Source organism: Symphalangus syndactylus, chromosome 22, assembly GCF_028878055.3.
Source record: "Symphalangus syndactylus isolate Jambi chromosome 22, NHGRI_mSymSyn1-v2.1_pri, whole genome shotgun sequence".
NCBI lineage: Eukaryota > Metazoa > Chordata > Mammalia > Primates > Hylobatidae > Symphalangus > Symphalangus syndactylus.
In genome coordinates, this window is record NC_072444.2 from 74380172 (window position 1) to 74401178 (window position 21007).

At 51.0% G+C, this 21007-nt stretch overlaps 2 protein-coding genes across 7 annotated transcripts in view; both read right to left on the minus strand.

Annotated features, from left to right (window-relative positions):
• CHST12 (carbohydrate sulfotransferase 12) overlaps nt 1-9248 on the minus strand; it is a 29518-nt gene extending 20270 nt beyond the window's left edge. The window contains exon 1 of one of the 6 annotated variants that reach the window (XM_055261455.2): nt 9152-9248. The gene's annotated coding sequence lies outside the window, so the exon portion shown is untranslated. The other 5 variants (XM_055261456.2, XM_063631092.1, XM_063631094.1 and 2 more) reach the window with 5 other exon arrangements.
• Nucleotides 9249-20525: 11277 nt separating this feature from the next.
• LOC129472188 (kinesin-like protein KIF19) overlaps nt 20526-21007 on the minus strand; it is a 52274-nt gene continuing 51792 nt past the window's right edge. Inside the window, exon 19 of the mRNA XM_063631139.1 lies at nt 20526-20902. Within this exon, the coding sequence (XP_063487209.1) occupies nt 20802-20902 (101 nt within the window). The 3' untranslated portion in view covers nt 20526-20801. The remainder of the gene's footprint in view (nt 20903-21007) is intronic.

Consider the following 21007-nt stretch of genomic DNA (forward strand, 5'->3'; position numbering starts at 1 on the left):
CAATAGCTAACATGTTGTTAAAAGTGATGTTCTAAGGGTTTTGCACATATTACTTTGTTTAATCCTCACACTAACTGGGATGAAACTGGGAAAAGTAGCTACAGACTTGCACAAGTCTACATAGCTAGCAGTGTTTAGAGCTGGCCTCGGAACCCAGGCTGTTGTTGGAGAACCCCCCTTCCTTGCCACTCTGCTCTGCTGGCCTCTACAGTATATGTTTATGCAGAATTGGTAGGTTTCACTAGACAGTCAAATTTCCATTTCCTTTATTGCTGAAGGAAGTAGCTTCTTCGTGTCCAAATAACCAAGCTCTTGAGCACTAAATCAAGTGACATGACCTTCAACAAGCAGTGCAAGAATGTTTCAAGTTTATTTATTTATGCTACTGGCACAAAGACCAGAAACTACCTACTTCTTTTCCAGCTTTACAGACACTATATAAGGCAAATAATTCACTGCAGTTCCCATCACTGTAGTCAACAAAAATGTGGAAAGTTTCTGTTACTGGTGTCAATATTTGCTCTCTGCATGTCCTGGGCTGCCTGGAACTTACGCACAGTGGTGCTGCATTAAAACCTCCATCGTAAGACACATTTTCACGCAGTACCTCCAGGACTATGCTTTATTTGCTTATGAAATTACTTCATTTGTGTTCAGTTAACTACATCTGACAGTATACCAAATAAAAATATGTAATAAACAGTCACATTGATGAGAATGGAATGTTGATTTATATCCCAGGAGACCTGAATGAAAACTGAGCCCAAACTTAGCCTTTGAAGTAAAGTAACTTCCCTGCAGAGCTGGTCCTAGGACACAGAGGCTATCAGCTCACGCTGTTCTCTTCCTTCCCGTCTCTAAGCCCTCTGTCGGCCCTTCCCAAGTAGACAGGAAATCCACGCACGTACACCAGTCCAATATTCCCAAACTGGGTTTCAAGTTCTTAGAAGACAGGGATTATATCTCATGTGCTTTCTGTGTTCCTCGTAAGGCTCAAATATTTGTTGCATGATATTTGACTCTAGAATCCAAACGATAACTCACTTGACTCAACTGACTTAAATCAATTCTTGGCCGGGCGCAGTGGCTCACGCCTGTAATCCCAGCGCTTTGGGAAGCCAAGCTGCGTGGATCACCTGAGGTCAGGAGACCAGCCTGGCCAACATGGCAAAACCCCATCTCTACTAAATACAAAAACTAGCTGGGTGTGGTGGCTGGCACCTATCGTCCCAGCTATTTGATAGGCTGAGGCAAAGAGAATTGCTTGAACCCGGGAGGTGGAAGTTGCAGTGAGTCAAGATTGCCCCACTGCACTCTAGCCTGGCCAACAGAGTGAGACTCTGCCTCAAAAAAAAAAAAAAAAAAAAAAAAAAAGAGTTAACTCAAAGAAATTATTTCAGAAGAAAATGATAATAAATCTCACTATGATCAGTTTAAGAACCTGCTTGGGGCTTTACATGCAAAATATATCCAGGCTCAGCCAGGTGCAGTGGCTGATGCCTGTAATCTCAATGCTTTAGGTGGCCAAGGCAGAATAATATTTTGAGACCAGGAGTTCAAGATCAGCTTGTGCAACATACCAAGAAGCCATCTGTACAAAAATTTAAAAATTAGCCATGTATGGTAGTATACACCTGTAGTCCCAGCTACTCAGGAGGCTGAGGTGGGAGGATCTCTTGAGCCCAGGAGGCCGAGGCTGCAGTGAACTATGATCACACCACTGTACTCCAGCCCTCCAGCCTGGGTGACAGAGTGAGATCTCGTCTCAAAATTTAAAAATGAATAAATAATTTTAAAAAGTAAATAGGTATCCAGGCTCTAACTCCTCAAGTCCCCTCTGCCCCACCTACATCCCACCCTGCCCCAATCACCATCAGCTCTCACCTGCGTTATTGCAACAGGCTCCAAACCAGTCTCCCTGCTTCTGCTCTCAGGCCCATACAATCCATTTTCAACCCCAAAGCCATGGTTATTCTGTTAAAAGTCGGATCGCGTCATCTCTGATCACTGGAGTCCAGTGGCTTCCAATCTCAAGTCCTTCCGACGGCCCGTGACTGGGACTCCACTGATGTCCTCTTCTACCACAGTTCCCCTTGGGGACCCTCTCCAGCTTCAACAGTCTCCTTGCCGTTCATCCACCACACCGAGCAGGCTCCTGCTGCTGGGCCTCTGCACCACCGTCCCTCAGCTGGGGAATCCCAGGGTAGTCCCACACTTCCTTCAGATCTCTGCTCAATGCTCACCTCCTTAGCAAGCCTTTCCTAACCACCCGAGAAAATAGATCCCGGCCTCTACCCTGCACTCTCCATCCCCATACCCTGCTTTTCTTCATAGCAGCATTTATCCCATCCCTACCTCAAATCTTTTATTTATTGTTTTTAGAGTAGTTTCTCACTGTGTCACCCAGGCTGGAGTGCAGTGGTGCAATCGCAGAATCTCTGAACTGCTGGGCTCAAGCGATCCTCCTGCCTCAGCCTCCCAAAGTGTCAGGATTACAAGCGCGAGCCACCGTGCCTGGCCTCAAATAGCTCATATTCACTAGTTAATCTGTTCATTGTCTTCCTGCACTGAAACCTTAAAAGGGAGGTCCTCGTCCTGTCTCACAGCGGTTATTCTCAAGGCTTACAGTAGCATCTGGCACTCAGTACTTCCTCAAGAAAGAGGTGTTGTTCTAACAAAAACCAGACAAACATGACGGACTCTCATTGCCTAATTTCTGAAACTTGGGGACAGGTGAAGAATGACCTATAATACTGTTCTCTCTACTGGTGAGTACGTTTTAAAACCCCCTTACAAAATGACGAAAGAAAGCGCTCGGCCGGGCGTGGCGGCTCATGCCTGTAACATAATTGCTTGAACCCAGGAAACAGGCTGCAATGAGATCATATCACTGCACTCCAGCCTGGGTGACAGAGCGAGACTCTGCCTGAAAGATAAAAAAATACAAAAAGAAAAGAAAAAAAGAAAGCGCTCAGAATCTCTGATAAATGACCACAACGAGGAGACAGGATACAGAGAACAATGACAAGAACCAAGAGGAAATGAGAGCAAGGAAACCCTCCCTGTTAACAGGGCCTGTGCACAGAGGCAGGTGAGGGCCCCCATTCTGTCAGAGCAGAAAGCCCATCTGAGACCATTCCCATTTGGGTCAATTCAATGCTACACATACATATCCATGAAAGAGTGAAATCATTTCGTGAGGTGAAGTTTATTAGGAAACTCAGCAGTCTCTGTCCCTGCTTCCCTTTCTCACCTCCACCCTTCTCCATGATTCTTTTTTTTTTTCTTTGAGACAGGGTCTTGCTCTGTCAACCAGGCTAGAGTGGAGTGTGATGGCTCAATCTCGGCTCACTGCAGTCTCCGCCTCCCAGGCTCAAGTGAAGTGATCCTCCCACCTCAGCCTCCCAAGGAGCTGAGACTACAGACACAGGCCACCATGTCCGGCTAATTTTTGTATTTTCAGTAGAGACAGGGTTTCGCCATGTTGCCCAGGCTGGTCTCAAACTCCTGGACTCAAGCAATCCTCCTGCCTCGGCCTCCTGAAGTGCTGGGATTACAGGTGTGAACCACCACGCTCTACCCACTCCATAATTCTTTTTAGCTAGTTCTTTTAACGTCTGCCTTCAGAGTGAACCTTGGTTGTTCAGCTTGGGGCATTAGCGACTGACTTCCCAAGGCGACAGGCGAAAATGCAGCGCTCTCCTCCCCACACCTTCTCCACCCAGGCGCATCATAATTTCAATTAGAGCAGCAGTCAGTGTTTACATAAATTATCATTGCGGAGAGGCTATCCACAGCTGCGCCTTGTAGTACACCATAATTATTTTTTGTTTCCCACACGATAGTTTATTTTCCCTGGAACTAATAACAGTCTTGTGTTTTCATTTGCTTTGTTTAGTATTTATCACTAATCCCGCCCCAACTCTGCCAACTGTCTCAACTCCTCTCCAGATGTTCCAGCACGTCAGGTGTCCTGCTAATTTCATCTTCTCCCAAAGAATCTCCTCATGGAGCCTTGGACCAGTTGGGGTCAGGATATATCTGCTCTCCACACCAGCACCTGGCTGGGATCTCCCTTCAGCAGGTTCTTCTCACCTCCCACCTGGGGGAAATCCTGTTCCCACCAGCCAGTCTCTCTCAGTCTAGACTTACTGCCTCAACTGGGGAGACTACATCTGCCAATTGCCTCCTTAAAGCATGAGGAACAAATCTGGGAGCAAGTCTGAAGGTGTCTTTACCCTCCCTTGCCTGAATGTACACTTCCAGGCTGAAAATGCATCCTTCAGAATTTCTCAAGCAAGGCCCTCCCGTCTCCTGCCATCCAGTGCTGCTTTGAAAAAGCCCAAGCCCTTCTACTTCTTTTCATTTTAATTGTAGTTAGTTCTTCTGCCTTTTTCCACATGTTCTAACCTTCTGCCTTTTGACCTGTGATGACCTATTTTGTGATTTGTTTTTACTTATTCCTCTTGTTCTGAAATTTCACAACAGTATGTCCTGGAGTGGGTACACGCAAGGAATCTTTTTTTTTTTTTTTTTTTTGAGACGGAGTCTCGCCCTTGTTGCCCAGGTTGGAGTGCAATGGCATGATCTCCACTCACAGCAACCTCTGCCTCCCAGGTTCAAGCAATTCTCCTGTCTCAGCCTCCTGAGTAGCTGGGATTACAGGCACCCGCCACCATGCCTGGCTAATTTTTGTAATAGCCAGGGTTTCACTGTGTTGGCCATGCTGGTCTCAAACTCCTGGCCTCAAGTGATCTGTCCACCTCGGCCACCTAAAGTGCTGGGATTACAGGCGTGAGCCACAGCGCCTGGCCTCTGAATTCTCACTATCCAAATTCTGGGGTCAACAGTTGCAGACATGCTTTCAAATAAATCCTTCCCCTCCCAAGCTCTCACTAGTCTTTATCCGAAACTCAGCCTCTCTCACTATCCAAGTTTAGTGCCCAGACTTTTTTTTTTTTTATTTTATTTTTGAGATGGAGTCTCAATTCTATTGCCCAGGCTGGAGTGCAGTGGCACGATCTGGGCTCACTGCAACCTCCCCCTCCTGGGTTCAAGCAATGCTCCTGCCTCAGCCTCCTGAGTATGGGATTGCAGGCACCCACCACCATGCTTGGCTAATTTTTGTATTTTTAGTAGAGATAGGGTTTCATCATGATGGCCAGGCTGGTCTCAAACTCCTGACCTCAGTGACCCACCTACCTCCCAAATTGCTGGGATTACAGGCATGAGCCACCACACCCAGCCTTCCCAGGCTTTTAATATCCAAGTTGGGAAGTGAAGATGCTAGAGAATGAAGGATACCTGCATTTTCACCCATGGTGCTGGCCACTGGGTGGGCCTCTTTAACCCAGAAAGTTTGGGTTCTAGGAAATTATTTTGTGAATTTCATCCTGTTTTCCCTATTTTTTTCTTGTGGAAACTTTTAAAAGTGTATTTTATTTTATTTCTTAGAGATGGGGTCTTGCTCTGTCACCCAGGCTGGATCACAGTGGCACGATCACAGCTTACTGCAGCCTCAAACTCCTGGGCTCAAGTGATCCTCCCACCTCAGCCTCCCAAGTAGCTGGGACTACAGGTGCACACCACCACACCTGGCTAATTTTTAAATTTAGTTGTAGAGATGGGGTCTTGCTATGTTGCCCAGGCTGGTCTTGAACTGCTGGCCTCAAACAATCCTTTCACCTCAGCTTTGAAGCTGTTACTATTCAGCTGCTGACTTCCTGATCTGATCCTCTCCGTTTCTTTTTTCTCTCATTTGCCACCTCGTTGCTTTTCTGTTCTACTTTCTGAGGGAGTTCCTCAACTTTATCTTTCACCCACTAACTGATTTTCTTATTTCTGCTTTCATTTTTTTTTTTTTTTACATCCGAGAGTTCTCTTTTTGGATCTTTGAATGCTCCTTTTGGTGGCTTTTTTTTTAGAGCTTCCTGTTCTTGCCTCATGTTCGCGATATTTTCTCTCACCTCCACGTGGACATTAATGACAGCCTGCTTTCTAAGGCTCCTTCATGCACGCTCTGTGGTTTCCCAGTGTGTATTCTGCTCCCAATCTCCTGTAGCAGAGATTTTCTTCAGATGCCCTTGGTTATCTGCTCATATTTAAGGGATGGGGATTTTTAAAGCTTGATGCCTTGAACACTGGGAGGGGGTTATTAATTACAGGCTTCGTGAGCAAGGGATCCAGCTGGGCCTGCTGACTGGGGACCTCCTGATGTCATTAATTTTAGGTCTTTTCTCTTGGGCTACTCAGATTCCCCAAAGACACATCCATCCTCCTGTCTAGAGGGAAAAGCCCCAGCTGGTCATGTTCTGTGAGCCAAAGGGGCCCTGTTCGCTTCCTCCTCCTGTGCCCTGTACAGCACCGCGCCCCCACCCCATACTCAACTGTGCCCCCACCCCGTACTCAACTGTGCCCCCACCCCGTACTCAACTGTACCTGTTTCCCATTCTTCTCTGAAATATCTTTAAAGTTTCTAACAGTTACAGAAACCACCACCTTAACAGCAGGAAGTAATAAGTTTGAGAGTCAATTATCTCCAGGCACATCTGTGGGCCAGGGCTGGAGAACCGCAGTCCCATCTGCAGCCACAGACCCACCAAGTAAGTGTGAAACTAACAGCTACTCTCTGAAAAGAAAGACAATTTAAGAATCGAAACTCAAGATGTAAGGTTTTTTTAGATGACAAGCCGCATGTGTTTCAGTATTATCAATCACCCGTCTTTTCCCACTGATGGCTCCTTCAGCCCCGGACCCACACGAGAAGAGAATCACCTGCCAGCCTCAATGACTGTGCGTAGTCAAGGAACTGCACGCCCAAGGTCAGCCAACCAACAGGCCTCTCTTCAGCTCTCGATCCCTTCCCACTAGGGTTCCTGGGGATTCCCTCCTTGTACAGGCTGTCTCTTCTCTACAAGGTCACATCTCCTCCAGGATGGCCACTAACACCACCAACTCTGCAGGTCTAAAACCCACGTGTGTTTGGCCCTTCCTCTCCCACCCGGCCCCAGCACTCCTCATCGCAGGCGAGAAGTCCCGGCTGTCCTCGCTGTTACAGGTCACCACACCTCACAAAGTGCCACCGCCCAGTGGATTTGGCAGTATCTTTCAGCTCCATGCCCGCCCCCACTCTCTCACTGTCCCAGACCCACACCCCACAAGGCTACTCAACTCAACTCCACTGCCCAGATGCAAAATCCACCTCCAGGACCACTTTTCTGAAACATATCTAATCGCATCGCACCCAAACCACCACCAAAGGGATAAAAGCTTAAACTCCCTCGCACAGCATTCAGGCCCCTGCACAATCAGAAACCCATCTTTCCCGTCTTTTTTTTACTCCATTGCCCAGGCTGGAGTGCAGGAGCTCAATGTCGGCTCACTGCAACTTCCGCCTCCAGGTTCAAGCAATTCTCTTGACTCAGCCTCCCAAGTAGCTGGGACTTCAGGTGTGCACCACCATGCCCAGCTAAATTTTGTATTTTTAGTAGAGATAGGGTTTCACCATGTTGGCCAGGCTGGTCTCGGACTCCTGACCTCAGGTGATACACCGCCTCGGCCTCCCAAAGTGCTGGGATTACAGGCACGAGCCACCTCGCCCAGCCTTCCAGTCTTAGCTTCCAACCCAATCCTCAAACCCCACTTCATCAAGAACACAGCAATCCACCATCTCCCCCAAACATCACTTTCACTTCCACATCTCTGCATGCCCTTTGCCTCCAAAGGCCCAATTCATAGGTCCCCTCCACTGTGGAAAACGTCGGAAAATGTCTCCACATTCTGTTAACGCCTGCACCACAGCCCCAACCCCACACAGTTGTAGCCAGGCTGGCCATGAGCTCCCAGGGCAAGGCCCACGCTATTACCGGCATCTACCCCAGCTTGGCATCTTGCACTCGATTGGAGGTTTGATAATAAAGCTGGAGTCTGCTGAGTGACCGCTGACAGTTACTGCTGGCCCCAAAGCATCAGTCCAAAGTCCCATAAACTCCTTTGCAGGGAAATCAAACATCTATGCCAGTCCAGGCAGGTGCTCTTTCAGACCTCAAGCGTTGCACCTTCGTGTAGCGATCTCCCCATTACCCCCGTTTTCTCTCCGTCCTCACTCAGACACCAGCCCTGACTCCCAACACCAGATGCTCACGGTGAGGGGCTAACTCGGGTCCCCGCGTGGGGGTAGGTGGAGGACCCGCTGAGCTGTCCCCAGCCACCCACAGCCGGGAGCAGCACCGTAGGGCTTGGTGTCCTGGAAGATGTACTGCGTCCAGCACCGCGCCTGCAACTCACATTCCTATTCACTCCGGGGCTTCCAAGTTCCCACAGCCCCGATTATGAACTAAATAATTTAATAATGCTGAAAACACTACGGCTTGTTGTGCTGCCTGCCAGACGGAGCCTCTGCCCGAGCCAAGGCTTTGCCGGCGGTGTCTCGGTGGCCCGGAGCCCGCAGAGGAGGTCTAAGTCCCACTGTTCCCGGACTAAATGCACGGTTTCCTCTCGCAGAGGGGCAGGGCTGCGGCTTCTGGAGTGAGAGGTCATTTAAGGGATACCCTGAGCGACCTGCCGGTGCTGCTGGCGTCTGCAGGCTCCAGGGCTGCGGTCGGCGGGACCGGGGAGCCCCGTTCAGGTGACAGCAGGCACAGGAGGGGCTCTGGGGGGCTGGGGAGCCCCGTTCAGGTGATAGCAGGCACAGGTGGGCCCTCGGGGGCTGGGGATCCTGGAACTCAACGCCCGGGAAGCGGTCCTACCCCTGCCGGGCGGCAGAGGCTGATGCCGGGGGACTCAAGGGGGCCGGCGGGTCCGCTGCAGCCTCTGCTTTCGCTGAATCAGAACCACAGATTTCTCGTCCAGACCCCGAGGAGCCGCAGAACGCGCTGATCAGGGCCCCAGGGCTGGGTCCCCCTGGACGAGGGCGACGAGCGGGGCTCAGAGAGGGCGCGCGCAGGGCCAAGGTCACACAGCGCGCCGGCGTGGGAACTCGAACTCGGGCCCAAGCCGCGCTCGCCAGGCCGGGCTAAGGAGAGCCGACCCGCGCCCCTCAGCGCAGCCCGGGACCCCCGCCCGGGCCCTGGGAGCCCCGCACCGGCCGAGAGAGAGGGAGGCCGCGCCCTGAGCCCGCCGCCCGCCGCGCCCCTCACCTCGCGCCCCTCACCTCGCGCCCGCAGCCGCCGCCGCCCCGCGACTAGCGGACCCTCCAGAGGCCGCCCTCGCCGGCCCCGCCCCCGGCGCCGGAGCCCCGCCTACCGCTCGTCTTCTCGCGAGACGTCGCGGCCCCCGGAGGGGCCACGGAGGCCGAGGGGCGCCCGCCCTCAGCGCGCCTGCGCTCGGCCAGCCCGCCCCCGCCCTCGCGAGCCAGTGCCATGTGGCGCGGTATTTACGGCCAGAGATAGAAACCGCCCACCGGCCGCCACGAGCCACGCCCCTTTCTCAGCAGCCAATCCGCGGCGTTGACTCCGCCCCGGTGGACCGGGCGCGCGGCGGCCCGGAGGCGCGCAGCTGTCTCGCCGTCCGAGCCAGGAGCTCCACGTTGCAGCCAAACATGGTCCCGTTAACCAACCTTTATGCAGTGCCTGTTGTCTATCCGACCCTTTCTCGAGCATCGGCTCATTGGCAAAGGATCGTGATGCTCACCGGCTGGGGCTTGAGACTCGGTGTGTGACCTTGGGCAAGTGACTTAACCTGTCTGAGGTTGTCTCCAATCCGTAAAATATAAAAGGTTAGTGACCCTACCTTGCAGGGAGTATGTGAGACAAATGAGATGACACGGGTAAAGAGCTTAGCAAGATCCCTAATGCATAGTGAGCATGCAGTAATTGTTCTTGGCATCAATGTAGTTTTGTTTGTGTGTGTTTGTTTGTTTAGAGACAGGATCTCACCGTGTCGCCCAGGATGGGGTGCAGTGGTGGAGTCACAGCTCACTGCAGCCTCAACCTCCTGGGTTCAAGCCATCCTCCCACCTCCGCCTCTCGAGTAGCTGGAACTACAGACAGGTGCCACCACACCCGGCTAATTTTTAATTTTTAATAGAAACGGGGGTCTCACTATGTTGCCCAGGGTGGTCTTGAACCCCTAGACTCAAGCCATCCTCCTGCTTCAGCCTCCCAAAGCTCTGGGATTACAGGCGTGAGCCACGGTGCCAGGCCCAGCGATTTTTTTTTTAATTATGGTAAAATATATATAACATAAAATTTACCATCTTAACCTTTGTTGTTGTTGTTGTTGTTGTTGAGACGAAGTCTCGCTCTGTCGCCCAGGCTGGAGTGCAGTGGCGCAATCTCGGCTCACTGCAAGCTCCGCCTCCCGGGTTCACGCCATTCTCCTGCCTCAGCCTCCGGAGTAGCTGGGACTACAGGCGCCCGCCACCACGCCCAGCTAATTTTTTGTAGTTTTAGTAGAGACGGGGTTTCACCGTGTTAGCCAGGATGGTCTCGATCTCCTGACCTCGTGATCCGCCCGCCTCAGCCTCCCAAAGTGCCGGGATTACAGGCGTGAGCCATCGCGCCCGGCCCATCTTAACCATTTTTAAGCACACCCTGCAGTGGCATTAAGCACGTTCACATCACCACCATCCACCCCCAGAACTTTTTCAATCCATATATTTTTAGTCGGCCCCCTCTGATGGACTCCTGAGGCAGCCTTCCAACCAAGGTCATCTCTTCACTCTTCCACTCCCTGCAGCCAGTCACAAAGGAGTTCCCACCCACCAGGCCCTGGAAATTGGGAGTGAGGGAGACCGGCAAGGCCCCTGCCCTCCTGGGGCATATATTCTAGTGGGGGGAAAAGCAACAAACAACCACCACAAAATATATGTGTATATTGTATACACACTCACAGTAGCTAATATGTTTATACGTATGTGTAATGCATACATGTTACCTACTATGTGTATGTCTGTAGTATATTAAGTTTATATATTGTACACATATATAACTGTATTATGCATGTATAATATGTCTATGTTGTATACATACATATACGTAATTGCACATATGTAAATAAGATGACAGTCACTGGCAATGTCACCCTGTGATGCCTGTCTCAGCTTAGAAATTTCTCACTATCAGCCGTGCGCAGTGGCTCACACCTGTAATCCCAGCACTGTGGGAGGCCAAAGTGGGTGGATCACTTGAGGTCAGGAGTTCAAGATCAGCCTGGCCAACATGGTGAAACCTGTCTCTACTAAAAATAAAAATACAAAAATTAGCCAGGCTTTGTGGCGGGCGCCTGCAATCCCAGCCACTCGGGAGGCTGAGGTGGGAGAATCGCTTGAGCCTGAGAGGTCAGCGGGGCTTGGTGGCTCATGCCTGTAATCCCAGTGCTTTGGGAGGCTGAGGCGGGCAGATCACAAGATCAGGAGTTTCAGACCAGCCTAGCCAACACATGATGAAACCCTGTCTCTACTAAAAATACAAAAAATTAGCCAGGTGTGGTGGCAAGCACCTGTAATCCCAGCTACTCAGGAGACTGAGGCAGGAGAATCACTTGAACCCAGGAGTTGGAGGTTGCAGTGAGCCGAGACCGCACCACTGAACTCTAGCCTGGGCAACAAAGTGAGACTCCGTCTCAAAACAGACAAACAAACAACCTGAGAGGTGGAGGCTGGAGGCAGAGATCATGCCACTGCACCCCAGCCTGGGTGACAGAGTGAGACTCTGTCTCAAAAATAATAAATAAATAAATAAATAAATAAATAAATTGGTTGTTTTTGTGTTATGTCAATTTCACCTCTTACATCAGCAACATTTTGAATACACTAAATACCCTTGAATTGTTCATTCTAAAGTGGTTACTGTTGTGTTATGTCAACTTCACCTCTTACATCAGCAACATTGTGAATGCATTAAATGCTCCTGAATTGTTCACTTTAAAATGGTTACTTTCTGCCGGGCGCGGTGGCTCACACCTGTAATCCTAGCACTTTGGGAGGCCGAGGTGGGTGGATCACGAGGTCAGGAGATGGAGACCATCCTGGCTAACGTGGAGAAACCCCGTCTCTACTAAAAATACAAAAAATTAGCTGGGCATGGTGGCGGGCGCCTGTAGTCCCACCTACTCGGGAGGGTGAGGCAGGAGAATCCGTGAACCTGGGAGGGGGAGCTTGCAGTGAGCCGAGATCGTGTCACTGCACTCCAGCCTGGGTGACAGAGCGAGACTCCGTCTCAAAAAAAAATTATAAAATAAAAATAAATAAAATGATAAAATGGTTACTCTTATGTTATGTCAACTTCACCTCTTACATCAGCAACATTATGAATGCACTAAATGCTCCTGAATTGTTCACTTTAAAATGGCTACTTTTACCTTATATCAACTTCACCTCTTACCTCAGCAACATGCAGATACATTTTACTTACCCACTCTGCAGTGGCTATACCTTATCTCCTGGTTTACAGACAAGGAAGCAGAGTACCAGAGAAAGTAACCAACTAGCCAGAGACACAGAGCTGTGTAAGTGACAGAGCCAGGACCTGAATCCAAATTGTGGTCCCCAAAGACGGAGCCATGCTACAGACTTGAGACTTCCTTAGCCAAAGCCTCAGCTCGGCCCTGGAGACACCTCACTGTGATGATTTTTATCTCCTCCTCTTCTAGGCTCCAAGCGCCTTCAAGCTGGCTGCCCATCCCCCTCCCCAGCAGCTCCATTGGCTGCCACCAATCTTCAGGGACCCTGGGCCGCTCTGCAAAGTCTGTGGTCTCCCCAGAGCTGACCACAGCCTGGCCCAACCTCTGGGTTTTACTTTGAGGTATTTCAATGTCTCTACCAGCAACAACTATTTCTGGTTTCATAATCAGGGTTGCAACAAAGGAAAAATAGAAGTAACTGTGGCTTGGGCAAGAGATCAGCCAGGAAACATCAGCTGCTACTAATAGTAACAGCTATGAAGTTCTGGGAGGTTTTTTTGTTTTTGGTTTTTTGTTGTTGTTGTTGTTGTTTTTTAGAGACAAGGTCTTGCTCTGTCACCCAAGCTGGAGTGTGCAGTGGTGCCATCATGGCTTACTGCAGCCTCAGCCTCCTGGGCTTAAGCAGTCCTCCTGCCTCAGCCTCCTGTGTAGCTGGGACTGCAGGTGTGCACCACCATGCCTTGCTAATTTCTTTAGTTTTTTTTGTAGAGATGGAGGTCTTGCTATGTTGGCCAGGCTGCTGCTGAGAGATCCTGATGACCTCTGGCCCTGGGATCCATATAAGCATCATTAACAGGATATGAAAAGAAAACAAAACAAGGTCTGTGAATTGAAAATTCAATTAACCATGTAGATAATATGAAAATCCAAGAGGGGCCAGGCACAGTGGCTCACACCTGTAATCCCAGCACTTTGGGAGGCTGAGGCAGGCAGATCACCTGAGGTCAGGAGTTCAAGACCAGCCTGGCCAACATGGTGAAACCCCATCTCTACTAAAAGTACAAAAATTAGCCAGGTGTGGTGGTGGGCATCTGTAATCCCAGCTACTTGGGAGGCCGAGGCAGGAGAATCACTTGAACCCGGGAGGTGAAGGTTGCAGTGAGCCGAGATCATGCCACTGCACTCCAGCCAGGGCAACAGAGTGAGACTCTGTCTCAAAAAAAGAAAAGAAAAGCAAATCCAAGAGGGCCAGGCACGGTGGCTCACACCTGTGATCCCAGCAGTTTGGGAGGCCAAGGCAGGAGGATCATTTGCACTCAGGAGTTCCAGACCAGCCTGGGTAACAAGGTGAGGCCCTGTCTGTATAAAAACAATAAAATAAAATAAAATTAAAATTAAATAAAAAAATAAAATAAATCCAAGAGAATGGACTGAGGAGCCCTCCTGATTCACTGTGAGCTCACTCCTCCCCAACCCCATCCCTGTCTTTCTTTTTTTTTTTTTTTTTTGAGACGGAGTCTCACTCTGGCACCCAGGCCGGAGTGGAGTGGCGCCATCTCGGCTCACTGCAAGCTCCGCCTCCCGGGTTCACGCCATTCTCCTGCCTCAGCCTCCCGAGTAGCTGAGACTACAGGCGCCCGCCACCACACCCAGCTGGTTTTTTTGTTTTTTTAGCAGAGACGGGGTTTCACCATGTTAGCCAGGATGGTCTCAATCTCCTGACCTCGTGATCCACCTGCCTCGGCCTCCCAAAGTGCTGGGATTACAGGCGTGAGCCACCACACCCAGCCCCCTGTCTTTCTTCACTGCATTCTTTTGGGCAATGTCAGGTAAGAGGGAGGTAGTAGGAACCCAGGGCTGGACGCTGAGGCCGTTACTCAGCCACTGCATGACCTTGGACTTCCATTTCTTTCTCTGCATAATGCTTGAAATAATTGCCCCTCTCACTGCCATGGCCATGCATGTGAACAGAGATGTGCAAAGTGCTAGCACCTACCAGGTTTGCACCCAGAGAGGGGCTGCAGGTGCTGCTGTGGCCCCAATGGAGGTGATGGTGACTTAGGTTTATGCAGTGGTACAGGAAGAGGACCAAGCTGATAGATAGTGGGGAGACGGCAGCTAGAATGGATAGGGCAGGTGTGGGGATCAGCTGAAGGAGGAAGGGAGAGGAGCTGGGGTGATACCCCGATTGCTGGGCAGCCAGTGGAGTGGATGGTGGTACCACATGAGAGATAGGAGACCACAGAGGAGAACGGTTTTGGGGAGCAAACTTTGTGAACTTGGTGTTGTATGTGCTGAGTTAGAGACACCCACAGGACATCACACTTGTCAGGAGACTATTGGATGTTTGTGTCTTAAACCCAGAGGAGGCTGGGCTTGGTGGCTCACGCCTGTAATCCTAGCACTTTGGGAGGCTGAAGCAGGCAGATCACCTGAGGTCAGGAGTTCGAGACCAGCCTGGCCAACATAGTGAAACCCCATCTCTACTACAAACACAAAAAATTAGCTGGGCATGGTGGCAGGCATCTGTAATCCCAGCTACTCGGGAGGCTGAGGCAGGAAAATTGCTTGAACCTGGGAGGCAGAGGTTGCAGTGAGCCAAGATTGTGCCATTGCACTCCAGCCTGGGCAACAGTGTGAGACTCCATCTCAAAAAAAAATAATAAAAATAAAAAATAGGCCAGGAGCGGTGGCTCACACCTGTAATCCCAGCACTTTGGGAGGCCGAGGCGGGCGGATCACGAGGTCAGGAGATCGAGACCATCCTGGCTAACACGGTGAAACCCCGTATCTACTAAAAGTACAAAAAAGCAGCCAGGTGTGGTGGCGGGTGCCTGTAATCCCAGCTATCAGGAGGCTGAGGCAGGAGAATGGCATGAATCCGGGAGGCAGAGCTTGCAGTGAGCCGAGATTGTGCCACTGCACTCCAGCTTGGGCGACAGACCGAGACTATGTCTCAAAAAAAAATAAAAAAAGCCAGATGTGGTGGTACATGCCTGTAGACCCAGCTACTTGGGAGGCTGAGGTGAGAGGATTGCTTGAGCCCAGGAGTTCAAGGCTGGGGTGAGCTATGACCATGCCACTGCCCTCCAACCTGGGGGACAGAGTGAGGCCTTATCTCTACAAAAATAAAAATGAAAAAATTAGCCAGGTGTGGTAGCACACCTGTAGCCCCAGCCACTCAGGAGGCTGATGTGGGAGGACTGCTTGAGCCCAGGAGGTCAAGGCTGCAGTGAGCCATGATTGCACTACTGCACTCCAGCCCGGGTGACAGAATGAGACCCTGTCTCAAAAACAACAACAACAACAACAAAGACTGAAGGCCTCCCGCCTCAGCCTCCCAAGACGTTGGGATTACAGGCGTGAGCCACACTCCCAGCCATCACTCCTATTTTAGGGATGAGGTTACATCCCTGCAGAAGCCCAGGGCAGAAAGGACCTTCTCCCACAGGACGGATAGGGTCACAGTCAGTTGGAGTTTGCAGGGTCTTCCAGGCACGGGCAGGGGACAGAAAGGGATGGCCTAGGCAAAGGCATCGGTACAGCAGAGCTGGGAGACATGAAGGCAGTTGGCAGAGTGCCCTGAGCATTTGTGAAAGGTCCTGTGATCTGCCCGGCTCTGCAAGGAGCGGTGGGATGGGAACCTGGGAGGAGACTGGGGAAGGTGAGGCAGCATGAGGAGGACCACACATCCTGATTTTTCAGAAGCTGTGAGCCAGTGTTTGCGCCAGAATACTGGATCTCTCTCTGGGCCTCAGCTTTGCCATCCGTGACACAGGGAGGGTGGCTGAGACTTCTGCGTGCTCGCCCAATACCCATTCTCCCATCCTTCCTCATTAACAGAACCCTGGTTGTATTGATAGTCGCAACAGACAATGCTTTTTTTTTTTTTTTTTTTTTTTGAGACAGAGTCTCACTCTGTGGCCAGGCTGGAGTGCAGTGGCACAATCTCGGCTCACTGTAACCTCCGCCTCCAGGGTTCAAGTGATTCTCCTGCCTCAGCCTCCCGAGTAGCTGGGATTACAGGCACTCACCCCCACACCCAGATAATTTTTACATTTTTAGTAGAGATGGGGTTTCACCATGCTGGCCGGGCTGGTCTCAAACCTCAAACTCCTGACCTCAAGTGATCCACCTGCCTCAGCCTCCCAAAGTGCTGGGATTACAGGCGTGAGCCACTACACCAGCCAACATGAACCGCTTGAAGTCATCTCCCACCCCATCTATCACCTATGTATCTATCTATCCATCTATCCATCATCTATCAACCTGTCAATCTAGCCATCTATCGATCTATCCGTCCATCCATCCATCCTATTGGTTCTGTTTCCCTGGAGAACGCTGACCAATGCAGAGGGCAAGACAGAGAAACCCAGAGGAGCTTGGGTCCCTGATGACCTTGGGGAGGACATTACGCAGCTCCACCCCCAGACTTGTTGCTGCATGAGAGAAAAATAAGCCCTATCTTGTTTAAGCCACTGTTGTGGGGGTTTTCTGTTATTGGCAACCAAACAGCCCCTAAGAAGTGCAGAGGAGGCCACGTGCCCCGCAGTCCAGGTACCCCAAATCACACCTACAATAGTTACTTTATCCCAGGACTGCCTGGACTATGATGGAGTTAATTTTTTTCTTTAAAGAAACTCATTTTTTGGCCAGGTATGGTGGCTCATGCCTGTAATCTCAGCACTTTGGGAGGCTGAGGCAGTTGGATCACTTGAGGTCAGGAGTTCAAGACCAGCCTGGCCAACATGGTGAAACTCCGTCTCTACCAAAAATACAAAAAAATCAGCCAGGCGTGGTGGTGAGTGCCTGTAATCCCAGCTACTCTGGAGGCTGAGGCAGGAGAATCGCTTGAAACTGAGAGAAGGAGGCTGCAGTGAGCCGAGATTGCACACCAGCCTGGGCAACAGAGGGAGACTCTATCTCAAAAAATAAAAATAAAAAAATTGGACGGGCGCGGTGGCTCACGCCTGTGATCCCAGCACTTTGGGAGGCTGAGACGGGCGAATCATGAGGTCAAGAGATCGAGACCATCCTGGCTAACACGGTGAAACCCCATCTCTACTAAAAATACAAAAAATTAGCCGGGCGTGTTGGCGGGCTCCTGTAGTCCCAGCTACTGGGGAGGCTGAGGCAGGAGAATGGTGTGAACCTGGGAGGTGGAGCTTGCAGTGAGCCCAGATGGCGCCACTACACTCCACGCTGGGCAACAGAGCGAGACTCTGTCTAAAAAAAAGAAAGTGCTAGAGTCACTCACAGGACAAATACACCAAGGAGATGGAAGGGAAGAAATAAAGAAATCCAGGACCTGGAGGAGAGCTTTGTGCCTGCTGCTGCACCCCTAGGTCATCAGAGAGAGCTGCAGAAGTACTCCAGTGATTCTGAGAGCACCAGAAGAACCGGCGATGCTGTGTTGCCAAGTGAGTAGAGGCTGGAGGAGTTGAAGGCAGAGGAGCCAGGTCACTTCAGCAGCAAAGTAGCGCAGAGGGGCTGAGTTCTTTGACAGCAACGGGAACTTCCTGTGCAGAATCTGAGTCGGGGCTTGGCACGTGGAGATGCCTCGTGAAACACAGCTGGGTAAGTATTAATATATATAGAGCAGCCTGGATTTCTGCGTATGGATAAGTCCCCTTGGAATAGAAGTAAGTGATGAGCCTGGACTGTGGGAGGAAAGAGCTGCATGGATAGATTCAAACTTCCTGTAGAAGTGCTCCCAGTCTGAGCTCTGTAGATCTTCAGCACTCACTCTTCTTGCTTGGGCTCTCTGTATGTTGAAAACCAGCCCGTGTTGCATGTGTTGTTACAATTCTCTGTGATACTTGCAATATATGTTGTTTTTTGTTTTTTTGAGACGGAGTCTCTCTCTGTTGCCAGGCTGGAGTGCAGTGGTGCAACCCCAGCTCACTGCAACCTCTGACTCCCCAGTTCAAGTGATTCTCCTGCCTCAGCCTCCTGAGTAGCTAGGATTACAGGCATATGCCACCACGTCCAGCTAATTTTTTGTATTTTTAGTAAAGCTGGGGTTTCACCACGTTAGCCAGGATAGTCTCGATCTCCTGACCTCGTGATCCACCCGTCTCAACCTCCCAAAGTGCTGGGATTACAGGCGTGAGCCACAGTGCCCGGCCGATACTTGCAACATATGTTTGAAAGGAAGTGAAAAGTTTGCCTTCTGACCTCATTTCCTTCTTGATCAGTGAACATTAACAGTTTTGGGACAACTTAGTCGATTGGTTTTCCTTACAAGCAAATTAAAGGAAAATGTAGCAGTCAAAATAAATAAATAAATAAACAAACAGGAAAAAAGAAACTCATTTTTTAAGTTTAGCCTCATTTAAATTATTGATGAACTTCAGTGTCTGATGGCTTCATTATATATTTTTAATACGCATTATGATGAATGTATAGTCTTTAAAATTAAAAAGATTTTAAAAGGTTTGTCCATGAACTTTTTTTTTTTTTTTTTTTTTTTGGAGAGAGGGTCTTGCTCTGTCACCCTGGCTGGAGTGGAGTGATGCAATCTCAGCTCACTGCAACCTCCACCTCCCGGGCTCAAGTGATCCTCCCACCTCAGCCTCCTGAGTAGCTGGACTATGCCTGGTTAATTTTTAAGTTTTTGGTAGAGACAGGGGTTTTACCATGTTACCCAGGCTGGTCTCAAACTCCTGGCCTCAAACCACCTTCCTGCTTTGGCCTCCCAAAGTGCTGGGATTACAGGCATGACCCACCACACCAGCCAACATGAACCTCTTGAAGTCATCTCCCAGCCCTCTAAGCGGGGGTCTTAGCGTCAGGGTCTGGGCCCACCAGACCTAAGGGACCTGAGTCTCAGGCTGGCTTCGGAACAGAGATCTGGGGCCATGTAGGAAAACCGAACCCTGCCAGGTGCGATGGCTCATGCCTGTAATCCCAGCACTTTAGGAGGCCAAAGCAGGAGCATCACTTGAGCTCAGGAATTCAAGACCAGCCTGGGCAACAAGGCAAAACCCCGTCTCTACCAAAAATACAAAAACTTTGCTGGGCATGGTGGCATGTGCCTGAGGTCCCAGCTACTCGGGAGGCTGAGGCAGGAGAATCATTTGAACCCAGGAGGTGGACGTTGCAGTGAGCCTGGGCAACAGAGTGAGACTCCATCTCAAAAAAAAAAAGAAAAGAAAATCGAACCCACCCCCAGCTTTCCCGGCAGAGAAGGAGATGGGCATCAATGGTGCCCCCAGCAGCTCCGCAGCAAAGCAAGGAGCACAGCCCAAGAGATAAAGAACCTGCCCCAGCCCCCTCCTCAGGAGACCCTGGAAGGACAACACAGCTTCAAGGAAGCCCCCAACCCGTCTTCCCAGACAGCAGGGATGCTGCTGTGACATCTGGCTCTGCAGTTTGTACAACACGCATGGGGCGCCCACTGCAGGACAGGCACGCACTGGGCCAAAGGCCACTCCCCACTCAGGCCACGAGACCACGCCGCTGCCTCTACCCAAAGTCCACAGCGCTCATCCTGTTGCCCTCCTTGTTCCTGCCAGCTTCGCAGCCCGACACAGAAGGGGGTCTCCTGCTGCAAGAGAGGTGGCTCTGACCCCCACAGCCTCCAGACAAGGGGTCCCTGACAGCAAGGGATGAGGGCTCCGGGTTGAAAGCTGAGCAAGTGCCGAATCACACCAGATGAGGTGATGACACGTCTCCACAGGATGGTGCTCAGAGTTCTTCTGTAGGTTTTGCTTTGTTTTGCTTTTTGCTATGTTGAAAAAATCACTGAAATGTGTACAACCCTAATGCACTTAGAACCTCGACCTACGGCTTCCAAGTTCACACAGCTTTTGTGTCCGTTTCCATGTGCCTTGCAAGTCTATTCTGTGTCCAGCCCTTTGCAACTTTTTCTCTCTGCATCACTGGAGTGCTGGGAGAGACATTGGAACGTGGTGGGGGATGGGGATGGGAGAATGTTCTAGTCTTTCCCTGGTGCACACTTACACAGGAGCCTGGGTGGCACAGGGAAGGGACCCGGGCCACTCTGCAGGCTGGCCTGGGCTTGTGGGGGTAGGGGAAAAGTTCTTCCTGACCCTGCAGCCTGTGGCCGCATGGGTGTCCCCAGCAGCTTCTGCAGCATGACCCTGAAGGGTGGGCAGTGGCCTAGCATCCCCCCGCCACAGACAGTATCCTCCCAGAGCAGAAATCACGATGTGCAGCCATCCCAGGAAAAGCATCTGCAATTGAGAGTGACCTCAAAAAGGTCCTTGGGAAGGGCCCCCACACTCCACACACGGCTGTTTTCCTGCAAGGAGGCAGCCACTGGCTCTGGTGCAAGGGCTGTGGGAAGCTGGGCTGCGGGGTGCTGCCCCCAAAGTGTCCCTGCCAAGAGAGTCCACCATCTCACACATCCAGCTTCAGGGCTAAGAAGAGATCCTGTGCCAGGGACCGGTGCTCTGGTCTTCCCCGTGGCTGGCGCTGCCTGATGCCACCGCCATCTATTTTGGTCTTCTTGGCTTCTTGGTGCTGCCACCCTGGCATTTGTAGGGGTGGCCAGGTGGCAGTGGGCTGTGGCATTGGCCTCCACTGTCTGTGGACCCTGGAGGGGGTGAAGAGACTTCAGTCTGAGGCCGAGGCAGACTCCAGTGGAGCTACCGCCCCAGCAGGGGTACCCTGTCTGGTGTGGACTCCCTGGCTCTGGCCT